Source organism: Glarea lozoyensis (assembly GCF_000409485.1).
Source record: "Glarea lozoyensis ATCC 20868 chromosome Unknown GLAREA13, whole genome shotgun sequence".
Lineage (NCBI taxonomy): Eukaryota > Fungi > Ascomycota > Leotiomycetes > Helotiales > Helotiaceae > Glarea > Glarea lozoyensis.
Window position 1 is genome coordinate 1397363 of NW_007360987.1, and position 11767 is coordinate 1409129.

At 48.9% G+C, this 11767-nt stretch overlaps 3 protein-coding genes across 3 annotated transcripts; 2 read left to right on the plus strand and 1 right to left on the minus strand.

Moving 5' to 3' along the window:
* Positions 1-159: 159 nt before the first annotated feature.
* Positions 160-1715, minus strand: GLAREA_10415 (uncharacterized protein; the record flags this gene model as incomplete). The annotated part of the gene is made up of 2 exons (XM_008080465.1): positions 160-1423; positions 1471-1715. The coding sequence occupies 2 exons, from the start codon at positions 1713-1715 to the stop codon at positions 160-162; spliced, it is 1509 nt and encodes a 502-aa protein (XP_008078656.1).
* A 1815-nt stretch (positions 1716-3530) lies between these two features.
* On the plus strand, positions 3531-7965 carry GLAREA_10416 (Protein kinase-like (PK-like); the record flags this gene model as incomplete). Its single annotated transcript, XM_008080466.1, has 3 exons — positions 3531-3598; positions 3720-6795; positions 6847-7965. The coding sequence occupies 3 exons, from the start codon at positions 3531-3533 to the stop codon at positions 7963-7965; spliced, it is 4263 nt and encodes a 1420-aa protein (XP_008078657.1).
* A 1692-nt stretch (positions 7966-9657) lies between these two features.
* GLAREA_10417 (alpha/beta-Hydrolase) lies at positions 9658-11767 on the plus strand (the record flags this gene model as incomplete). Its single annotated transcript, XM_008080467.1, has 2 exons — positions 9658-10557; positions 10616-11767. 2 exons carry the CDS (start codon positions 9658-9660, stop codon positions 11765-11767), a joined length of 2052 nt encoding a protein of 683 aa, XP_008078658.1.

Consider the following 11767-nt stretch of genomic DNA (forward strand, 5'->3'; position numbering starts at 1 on the left):
AGTGGATTGGGTGTTGAATGTAGTGGAGGAAATTTGTTGCTGAGAAGGATATCACGGGGAGCGAGAATAAGGATAAGCACTTTAGAGAAATAGATTCCAATTGACGCCCGCTATGATATACCTACCAAACTCCCGCTTCCCAATAAAGGTAGGTGAACATCACGCATCCGAACCAGATTGAGCCCACCTCCTCTTAACCATCCTAACCCACCTCCGTCTCCTCCACTCCCCTCTCCGTCCCCTCTCTCCATCCCCCTCACTCCCCTCCTCCCAACTAGGCAAAACCCTCCTCTTCCCCTCCTTCCTCGGCGTCTCATCATCTCCCTCATCTTCCCCCTCCTCACCCTCGTACCTCAAATCATACACCCACCTCTCCCCCTCCGTTTCAACCTCCACGCCCGTTATAATCCGCTCCTCAACCCACTCCCGACTCCACAGATCCAACGCCCACTTCTTCTCACTCCACTCCCATTCCTCGGGCGCGCGCACATCCTCAAAAAACCGCGTCCCCTTCGGTCGTTCGCTGCGTATCCGGATCTCGCTAAGTGGATCATACGGCGACGCGCTGAAGAGCCAGGCTTCCCATTCGCCGCCCGCGGACAGCTTTTCGAGCTCGAAAATCTCGACTTCGCGCGTCTGCGGCGCGGAATCGAGGATGATGTCGTGGGCGATCCAGGTGTTGAGCCAGGCCTGGGCAGCTTGCTCATGGGGCACGATGTGTGTGCGATGGGTGGCTAAGAATTGGCGTTGGAGGGTTGGGTGGCCGAGGGCGGTTAGGGTCCAGCCTGTTACCAGAAAGAGAATGCGCCAGGGGAAGAGGTGACTTCCTATGAACATGGCGAGGGCGGCGGTGAGGGTGAAGAAGAAGAGGGTTGAGGAGAGGGCTTCGTTGGAGAAGTTTGTGGGGGGGCCGAGGAGGGAGATTATCTTGTCGTGGGCGCGCGAGAAGTCTTCCATGCAGTTTTGGAGGTCGCGCATGTTGCGGAAGAAGTCTTTGGATAGTTCTTTGGCGGGTTTGACGGTGGGTGCTGGGGCTAGTGCTGGGCCTGTGGTGGGGTATTGGGTGGAGGATTCTATGTTGATTGTGGATGGTGGTGCTGGATGTCTGGCGATGAAGGAGGGTATGAGGAGGCCTAGTATTAGGAAGACTAGCGGTAGAGCTGTGAGGAGGAACGGATCCAGGCATACGAATGTGTATATGGCAAGAAACGACAACGTATGTGTAGGGTACTTCCAGGATAGAAGCTGTATTGCTTTCGTTTGGAAGACAAAAACAACACCTATTCGAGCATTGAATCTGCGGAAATTGTTGGACATGGTGGTGATGTTAAAAGAAGGTCTTGACACGAATTCGGATTGAGAATTGCTGGTAGAGTCTTTACTTGAAGATTGATCCTCGATAGGTATCACTTGTTGTAGAAGTCTGAATCACATGTCAGAAGAGTACAGTATCAAATGGAGTCTACGTACTTTTCCAGCAATCGATCCTGCACACTGGCATTCCTTTCAGATACCTTTTCTTTTGTGTTCTTGAATGTATCTCTTAGATTTTTGCCTTGCCTCCAGAATCGATCCCTTTTGCGTTCATCTCCTGGCACTTCAAAGTGATCATTCCCTTCATCGTTGGACAAATGATCCTCCGGCCTCTCATCAAGTGCCACAACCGGAATTGGCTCTTCCCGGTTGGCAAACGCTTCATATGCGTACTCATCCATCTTCAGTATCGTGAATATGCTTTTGATGTGGTGGTAGAGTTTCGGGGAATATCTCGATCTTTCGCGGGGTATTGGGACACGATTCGAGCAAAGCAGGCGAGCGCGCCCAGACGATGGGTGCCCAGATTAGTGTAGAGACTGGCGATGAAGGTCAATAACTTCAATATTGGGTGTCAAGTCGCGTCGACACGTCCAACGGGGATTATCTCAACTTCTTCGACGAAGCGTGGTGTTGATGGTGTTCTTTAAGACGCGAAATGCCATGATGACGTCCAAGCCGCGGCACGCCGCTTGCCAGGCTGTCAGCCTTCTCAAGATCTTGCTTCACACCACCTTTGATATTCCTCCGGCAAACACCACTAACGAGCCGCCTATAAATTGTCCGACGGGAGGAATCGTACATAGCCGTTGAAGCTCTTGATGCGACCAAGTACCAGGCCTTGATTGGGAGTGATGAAGCTTGACTTGGTTGCTGTTGCTCAGCGGCATATGACCCCAGATTTCAGCCTTCCTGTGGAGATACCAATAGGGGAAGACTGCACAAAAGGATAAATGCAATGCACGAGAAGGTTATGCAAGGAGTGTGCAGATTTGTATGTGGCGATTGATGTGCGATTAATGTGGCAATTGCGGTGTAGGTGGTGTTCAAAGTAAGGGGTAAATCCCCCCCTTTTGTTCTTTCATCTCAAGCTCAAAATATCTTATTCGCTTCTGATAATTCAGGGTCCAATTACGAACTAAGTCGTTACTCGAGATATTAAATGTAGTTAGTACGCGGATCTAGTGCGTTTTGGTATTGTATTTATTTGGAAACAGCTGCGCATTTCAGGGGTGACCTTAACAAGACTCTAAATAAGGTTAGGATTGAGGTCGAATTAGGATTTGTCTCCATTATCTCTCCACTACGAGAACTAACGGGTTAGAGAATTAAACATATAGGGTTTAGAGGAGAAAATAGTCACAAGATTCTGCTTTGGCCCAATCATTAGAATGAAATGAGTTATTCTTCTCTCTAGTTACTGTACCTAGGTACACTCCTATGATGTACTATTACACGGCAGTCATAGACTATGCAGCACCTCCGTAAACACCATGGATCCCACCTCACGATACACGACGTCAACATGATAACGTCGATGGAATAACAAAACATTCCAAGCATAAATGACCCTCACCTGTGATCTTTACCAGTCAGATGTGCCTGTTGATCGCTTCCCCCTCTGATGCAACCCTCCAACTGGCTGTCGTGGTCTCGGATGTGGAAAGCCCCTGGCAGTTACCGACCGTCGTTCCCTCAGCAATCAAATCTGAGCGATCAAGGTGGGTGTGTGTACAGTAACGACGAACATCCAATTTCCATGAACACGGTCAACCGCATCTTGCTGCACGCAACAGAGAAGCATTTACTGAGTAGAGAGAATTCCTAGAGAATATCTAGAGATCATCATTTTCACCATCTCCTGAACGCACGACCTTCAACTTTACGCTCGAACGTCCCGCCAAAATTGACGTTCGAATTCGCGACTGGTTTACCCATCCACCGCCCGCCCATCGTATTGGCCGCCTATTTTTCTCGACCCTCGATCCTCAACTCCAACCCTCAGACGACCAGGCCTTGTCCTGGCATCGAACTATTCTGCCCGCGTCCGTTTCTGCGACCTCATCTTGCACCTGTACCACCTCTACCACCATCGCGTCCTGGAGATGAATTAGCTCGCTGTCTTCCTCGGCCTGGAAACGGACTGAGATTAACGGAGAGCTCATCTGCAACCGCAACAGCTAACACGGGAGGTGTGAGACGACCGAGAAGCGTCAATGATTCGGGACTACAAGACTCCAGCAGCTCCCGCGGGCCCAAGACCGAGCTACTCCCCAACTAAATCGTAGGTCCAACCTCCAACCTAAAGCGAATGCAACGCAATTCTCATCCCATCTCGACAACCACCATCCGCGCGTGTCGCATGCTAACCAGATGGGTGATGGGCGCTGGCTAATGATGGACAGGCTGGAAAATAACGCTTTATCGACAAATCAGCGTGTTTCGTCTGGGAGAGAGCCCAATCTCAGTGCCTCGAGGAGCAATAATCATTCATTATTTTCATTTGGCTCAATCGGTTCGGTCGAGCATCAGAAGCCTACCGCCTCCTTCGATTTCCTCCCCTCTCCCAGTTTCGACGACTTGCAAAGCAGCATCACTGGTGATTCTACGAATGATTTCGCGACCCAATTGTCGGCAGTAAATGGGACCAATACCGGGGGGAGCAAGGTCATGACGGAGGGAAAGGGGGCTGTCGCTGGGAGAGCAACGAATGGTCCCAGACCAGCGAGAACAAGTTCTCTGTTACGGAGACAGAGCACCTCAACCAGACAAAGTAGTGTTTCTTCCACCACCTCGGGCACGGCGGGTTCCATGGATCCACCTAGTGGTCCTTTGGCGGTGCGAACCCGCAGACAAAGTCAATATCCTCCAATATCTGGCAGCGGAGCCGCGAATGCTACAAGGGCACCGAGAAAGTCGATAGGACCTGGGGTGGTTGATTCTGATTACACAAGACCAGCCCAGAGGAGACGACCGAGTTTGGCAACGAGTAACTCATCCCAGGGGTTGGCCGAAGCGGCAGGTGCTTCGACTCGAGCAAACATCGGAGTACAGCCGACATATACGGATGGAGCGAGAGGGTTAACTGCATCTCGTGCAGCGAAGACGAAATCTTTACAGCCCCCGTCGAGACAAGGCCAGACACATTTGGCAGCAGGAAACGTTGGAACGCCAGAGCATAGTCGCTCTTCGTCTTTTGCTGGGAAATCGCCCGGAAAGTCAAACGGCAGAGGTACGACTACGCCATCATCAACCTCGAAAAGAATGTCAATGATGCCTGGCATGCCAGGTTCCGGTTCTTCTCACGCAACTGGGCTTGGGGCGAGGACAGTGAGCCCGACAGATGCTCGTCGAGCGAAACGGTTATCAATTTTGCAAGGCCCGCCTCCAATACCAGATACTCCTCCCCAGCCAATGCCAGATAAATCTACGATACGACAGTCTTCGAGATCTCCCTCCATGCTACCTCGAAAGGTTTCCACTCCCTTGTCCTCAAGGACGACGCCTGATCCAAATCGTAAGTCTTACAGTTCCGGCCTGTCAATTGGGTCAACCGCAAGCTATAGCACATCTCAAACTTCGGCAGGGTCATTACAACCGCGGGTATCTCAGCAACAACCTTCCTCATCTCGATTACCCACACCGAAACCTCGAAGTTTGAATAGTTCTGCGGGTAATAACGAGGAGGAAGAGGTACCGCCTGTACCAGCCATACCCAAAGCCTACGAATCTCCAAAAGAGACTCCTATAGAGCAGCCATTTTTCAATAAAAGAGCGTCGAACATGCCTTTTGATACGAGTAGCATTAATAGCACTTCGTCTGCGAGTATATCTGGGAAGAATTCGATACGAGAACCTCCAAAAAACGATCGCGAACCCAAGGCACGACAATTCGTATCTACCACATCTTCATCTGAAGCCGATCAAAACCAAACCACGCCCATTAACACAACCAAAAAGAAGAATCTGAAGCCTTTGCGATTGCCACCATTAAACTTGCTTCCTTTAAGTACCACTACTGCGGCGAAAGTCGCGACTCTTGGCCAAGATTCTTTATCTCCAGACGGCAACGTCACCCCTCCACCTCGCCGCGTCAGTACCAAAACACCAAGCAGTCCGATGACTGCTTCAAAGGCGTCCTTTTTCTCCCGCAACCGACATGATGAGAAGCCCGAGTTTAACCTGGCTCGAATGAGAAGCAGCAGTTCCACTCAGAAATTGAGATCGGAGTCTTCTCAGCCAGAAAGCAGCTCCGAGTCTTCTATGCCAATTCCTGTAAATGGTAACAGACAGCAAAGACAGGCTGTTTCACCCTTCGTATCATCGTCATTACCAAAGAATGGCGGGGAGCATTCATTTATGCCAAGATCCAAGACAAGTGGTGATTTCAGTACCGCCGAGAGCGCAAATGAAGCTCCAAGGCCTCCAAGGTTAACTGGACCACGAGCTCAAAAGGTTACTAAACCCTTAAAAATCGACACTCCACCGAGGATTCCAAGTCCCGATGAGCCTACGACACCATCCTCCGGCACCTCATTGCGACGAAAATTAAGCCTCGGATGGAAACGGAGTACCTCGAAGAGTAACATGTCTCATGCGGCTAGTGAACGAGCTGATCACGCTCCTCTACCACCAAAGCATGATAACATGCCACCCCCTCGACTCCCTGCATCCGCTACGTTGAACAATCTCAGTAGTTACTCCATTCCAAGCCCTAGTCCATCCGTCAAATCTACAACTTACCTTGATTCCAAACGTCGGAAAAGCTCTGCATCAAGCTTGAGCATTTTCAGCGGCCATGATAGAACGAAGAGTGATAGTTGGGGCGCGAATGCTAGCCCTAAGAAGGAATCTGTTGAAAGCAATTTACGTCACGAAAAGAGCTCAAACGGCTCATCGATACGCTCTACCTCATCCGTTATGCAGAAGATGTTGAGGTCCCAATCTTCAACTAATGGCTTGCGAGTTCCAGATCGATGGACTGTAGATTTAGACAAGGATGATTTGATCGCTGAAGAGTATATGAAGAAACTTGCGTCAAAGAGAAAAGAAACGGAACATGCAGCTAGAGTATTGGACGCTCTTCGGAAACGCGCTACGCCAAAAGATAGAGTCTCTGCTAGTCAAGCTCTTCAAATTGCGAACCTTAATATCTATGAACGAGGCGAGATTGTCGATTTCAAAGACGTGTACTTCTGTGGGACTCAACACGCCGCAAAGCATGTTGGTGATCTTACCAGTGATGCTGCCAACTTTGGTTATGACGATGAGCGTGGAGACTATACCATCGTGACTGGAGATCATCTTTCATACCGTTATGAGATAATTGACATCCTTGGAAAGGGAAGTTTTGGTCAGGTTGTTCGTTGTATTGATCACAAAACTGGTGTTTTGGTTGCGATTAAAATCATTCGCAACAAGAAGAGGTTTCATCAGCAAGCTCTAGTAGAAGTCAACATTCTACAAAAGCTTCGCGAATGGGTAAGTCGTTTCTAACTAAAGTTTTTTTTAGAGATGCTAATGACATGATAGGATCCTCACAACAAACACAGCATGGTCAACTTTACCCAAAGTTTTTACTTCCGTGGCCACCTTTGCATTTCCACAGAACTCCTCGATATGAACCTCTACGAATTCATCAAGTCGAATGCATTCCGAGGATCTCATCTTGAGGTAGTCAGACGATTTACGAAACAAATTCTCAGCAGTCTGTTACTCCTGAAATCGAAGAAAGTCATTCACTGCGATCTGAAACCCGAAAATATTCTCTTGGCACATCCTATGCATTCCGAAATCAAGGTCATTGATTTCGGATCAAGTTGCTTTGAAAATGAAAGAGTGTATACATACATCCAATCCCGATTCTATCGATCTCCTGAAGTCATTCTTGGTATGACTTATGGCATGCCCATCGATATGTGGAGTTTGGGTTGTATTTTGGCAGAGGTATTTACCGGAGTGCCGATTTTCCCCGGAGAAAACGAACAAGAGCAACTTGCTTGTATAATGGAGGTCTTCGGGCCGCCCGAAAAGCACCTCATTGAAAAGAGCACTCGTCGGAAACTGTTCTTTGACTCATTAGGAAAGCCACGTCTTACTGTCTCCTCCAAAGGTCGCCGACGTCGTCCATCATCAAAAACACTTTCTCAGGTGCTCAAAACTGACGATGAGCCGTTCCTGGACTTCCTCGCTCGTTGTTTGAGATGGGATCCTGATCGACGAATGAAGCCCGATGAAGCCGTAAGGCATGAGTTCATCACAGGCAAGAAACTGCCTATGCCTGTGCCTCGGACTGCCCTGCGAAACGATTCTCCAATCAAACGCACAAATACTGTATCGACACCATCTGGCAGCAATCGACCACTACCCGAACCACCTGTTACGAGCTTCAAAAACGGCACAGCGGTTAGGAACCGAGAAGCAGCTGGATCTAGTCCAAACAAATCCATCGCCGCAAACGCACATGCTCGAAGAATTTCAAACGTCAACGCTTTCAACACCTCCACCGGGTCAATTGGCAGCAAACGCACAAGTACTGGAGCTATCATTGCAGCAGGAGGCAGTGCGCTTCCTCGAGTCACAAGAAACGTCAGTGCAAAACAGGATCTCGCCTCAGCGGGAGCAACAGCTGCAATGAATCGGAGGGTATAAAAACGACAAATGACATAATAATTACATGATGCGATGCAGGAAAGAGTTCAGAAACGACGACGCATTCCGCTGTCCACGATTTTTCGTAGTCAGGGAATGAACGAGCTTTATGGATGGGCTGGGTTTTATTCTTCTTTTCAAAACGAGCATAGCTTGCGGGGCGTTACTTCAATCTTTCATTTGGCACGAACATTCTTCCTATCATACCCTTACTTGTTTTTTGAAAGTGCTAAATAAAGCGACGGCGGCGGCAAGACTTCGTTTCCATATCATTTTTTTTCGACGCAAAATAAACTTGGGGATAAGAATGAATGGATGGTGGTGGTTTCTTCTGGTTTCTGGTGGGGATGCAATGGGGATTGTGTATGTGGTCTTCAGGCTGTAGTTGGAAGTTTTTTTCTCTTCATCTCTAACTACACGAAAGGTGGCGGAGTGGACGAAGATAAAATTCGCTGTCAACTTGCTTTTGCTTATGAAAGGCTGGTGGGTGATAAGAGACCCTTTGATGGTATAAATGTAAAAATAATGTTCGGTTGCTGAGCCGTGGTGATCACGTTCCTACTTTTTATTTTTGGCCGGATTGGCTGGTCTGGTTTGGTTTGCTAGGTGTTAGTATTGCAACGAGGCATTATTTTTATGTTGCTGGTGGTTGCTTTGGTGGGGGTGATTGGATGGATGAATTGAGTTCTGTGGGTGGGTGGGTAGGGGTGTTGAAGGGGGGTGATAGATGAGATGTGAGATGTGAGATGAGAATAGAGAGGTGTTAATGTTGTGTTTTTATGATGTTTGTGAGGGTTCTACGTAGGTTGTGAGATCTTTGACACGATGAATGTCTGACATCACTTGCTGGCTCGTACGCCAGGCTTCACAACTTGTCGAGCTTACTTTCTTCGGGTATCTGGGTATTGAATTGTCATCGCTGCGAACGTTGGATCTTCGTTTAACAGTATAGAGCCAGGCTGAACAACATAATTGCTGTCTTCTACGATACTACTCTCAAACTGTCACTTCTACGACTATCTAGACAACCTGCCAATGGGTTAAGGAAGTTGAATGCCATGACACACTTTCAATAGCCATAGAAGGCTCCTCTGTGTAGAAACTACTTACTAGTTGATAGGTGGCAATTCTAGACCTATATGGAACGGTTGTATAGGCCCGTTAAGGTTAGTCTTTCAGTTTTCCATCAATAATAGTGTAAGCAGAACTGACCTCGGCAAACAGCTTTTTGAGAAGCCCTTCGACCGCACCATGCGGCTCATAAAGCCCTTCTTTAATTCAGACGATGTTCTAGACACTGATGCAATTCTCCATGATCTCACAATCGCCTTCGGCGTTACGGCTCCGGATAAAGTACCCCTCCTCGTCATGCTGTGAAGCGGAACATCTGTCCCTCATCGGTTAGTTCCCGAGTGGATAAAGTTGTATTTCCCCTTCTCTTCAACTTCTCCACGTTTTTCGCGATGCTAGCTCAATTGCTAGATCGATTCTCTCCCCGATATTGCGGTACGACATGCAGCTACTATGACGCTACGACTGTCACTCGCGCGCGACTTGCTGGATATTGCCGGCTAAATCGAAAGAGCATCCACCGTGAATTGCTTGATTAAAAAGAGTCCGGGGAGGCAAAATGCAATTAATAAAAGCTGGGTCGGTTCCTGAATTGAGATTGTGTAAGTCAAGCTCTTCAAGATGTTGTTCAATTCGGTTTTGGTGTTGAGTGCCTCGCTCGCCACTTGTGCTCTTGCGGTCTCGAATGCGGCTACTTCTCTGACTCTTCTTTATCAGAATAACTTGAACGCTTCGGACGATAGGAATCATGCTAGTTTCCTCTTGCTTGATAGCAATAACAGGGCAGGTGCTATTTCGGCTTGTGCTGCTTTGAACGAGACTCTACTTCCAAGTTCAATCATCAACGCGCATCGTTCAGATATACAACAATCCCTCGCTTACGTCGCATCTACGAGAAAAGCGTTCTCAAACCAACTCTACCATGTTCAAGATGGTCTTCTTGAGGGATACGGCACCTTTACCATTCGCACTCTGGCTCTAGGGGCTCGTGTTCCTGTGCTATGCTCCCAATCAAGCACTTCTTCTCAACCTAGCAGCTCAAGCGCCAGTGCAAACAACCAAGTTAGCATCGCATCAGGTGGCAATACCTACGTGGGTTACCGAAATCAAAAGTCATTTCGATTCCTCGGTATCCCGTACGCGAATGCTCCGCAAAGATTCGTGCACTCCTCATTATACACGCCTAAAGGTCAAACCATCCAGGCCACCAAATATGGTGCTCAATGCGCTCAAGGGGGTTCAGGAAGCGAGGACTGTCTGTTCGTTAATATTCAGACTCCGTTTATTCCAAGACAAGGAGCGACTGACGAACTGCGTCCTGTGATGTTTTGGATTCATGGAGGTGGTTTTACGGGGGGTTCTGGTGCGGATTCCGGAAGTGATGGTGGGAATCTGGCTTCGAGAGAGGATATCGTGGTTGTGAATATTAATTATAGACTTTCTACTTTGGGGTTCCTTGCTATTCCTGGGACGAATGTTACGGGGAATTATGGTATTGGTGATCAGGTTACTGCTCTTGAGGTATGGTTCCCAGTTATTTCTCTCCAGATCCTTTAACACATACTGACTTCTTCCTCAGTGGACTATCCAAAACATTGCTTCATTCGGAGGCGATCCCAAGAAAATTACCATCATCGGCGAATCAGCTGGAGCAGGTTCAGTTCGAACTCTTCTCGGCTCACCAAAAGCAATCGGCAAATACCAAGGAGCAGTAGCAATGTCCAATCTCGGAGGAGGTGTAGCTTTAGGTGTCAATGGAGATTATGCCACAACATACAGCAGCTACCTCTCAATCTCAGCGTCCTACACCACGGCCGGTCAACAAATCTTTCAATCCGCAGGTTGTACACAATCCTCAATCGAAGCTCAAATCGCCTGTCTCAAAGCTGTCCCCGCCCTTCAAGTAGTCAGCTACCCAACCGTCGCCCGCTACGTCGTCCAAGACGGTACATATGTCAACACGCCCAACCTGGACCTCGTCACCAAAAACGGCAGCGCAGCATACGTCCCCGTGATCTTCGGAATCGTCGACAACGACGGCGCTTCTTTCTCCACCTACCCAAAAACACCAGTCACCACCGAACTCGCCGGCATCCAAGCCTCCCTAGGTATTTCAGCATCCAACGCCCAATCCATCATCGACAGCAAACTCTTCCCCTACTACGACACCGGCAACATCACGCTCGACTCCTTCAACGTCTCCCAACGCGTCGCCACAGACCTGCAATTCCGCTGCGTCGACCAGGCCACCGTCTACGCCGCCTCGCAATCTCACGTCTTCCCCAAATCCTACTTCTACCAAATGCAACGCTCCACCGGCGGCTACGACCCCAACAACCTCGGTGGCCCGCCAAAATCCGCACAATACCCCAACGGCAACCCCAACCTGCCCTACTTTAAACTCCATGGCGCGGATATGCCGTGGGTCTTCGGCAACCTAGGCACGTTGCGTGATTCCAACGATCTCTACTCGATTCAACTCACGTCCGGGTATTTTGCCGCGTTTATCAAGACTGGGGATCCGAATCCTGAGGATAGGTATCTGAAGATTCGCGGGTATGAGAGGAGTCTTGAGGCGATTGCGGCAACGGGACCGTGGGAACAGGTGGGTGGTGCGGAGGGGAAGATTAAGTTGTTGGATTATCCGTCGAGGACGGCGGGGTTTGTGGATGTGCAGCAGTGTGCGTGGTTGGGGTATGGGTTGGATTATTATTTGAAGGGTGGTGCGTAG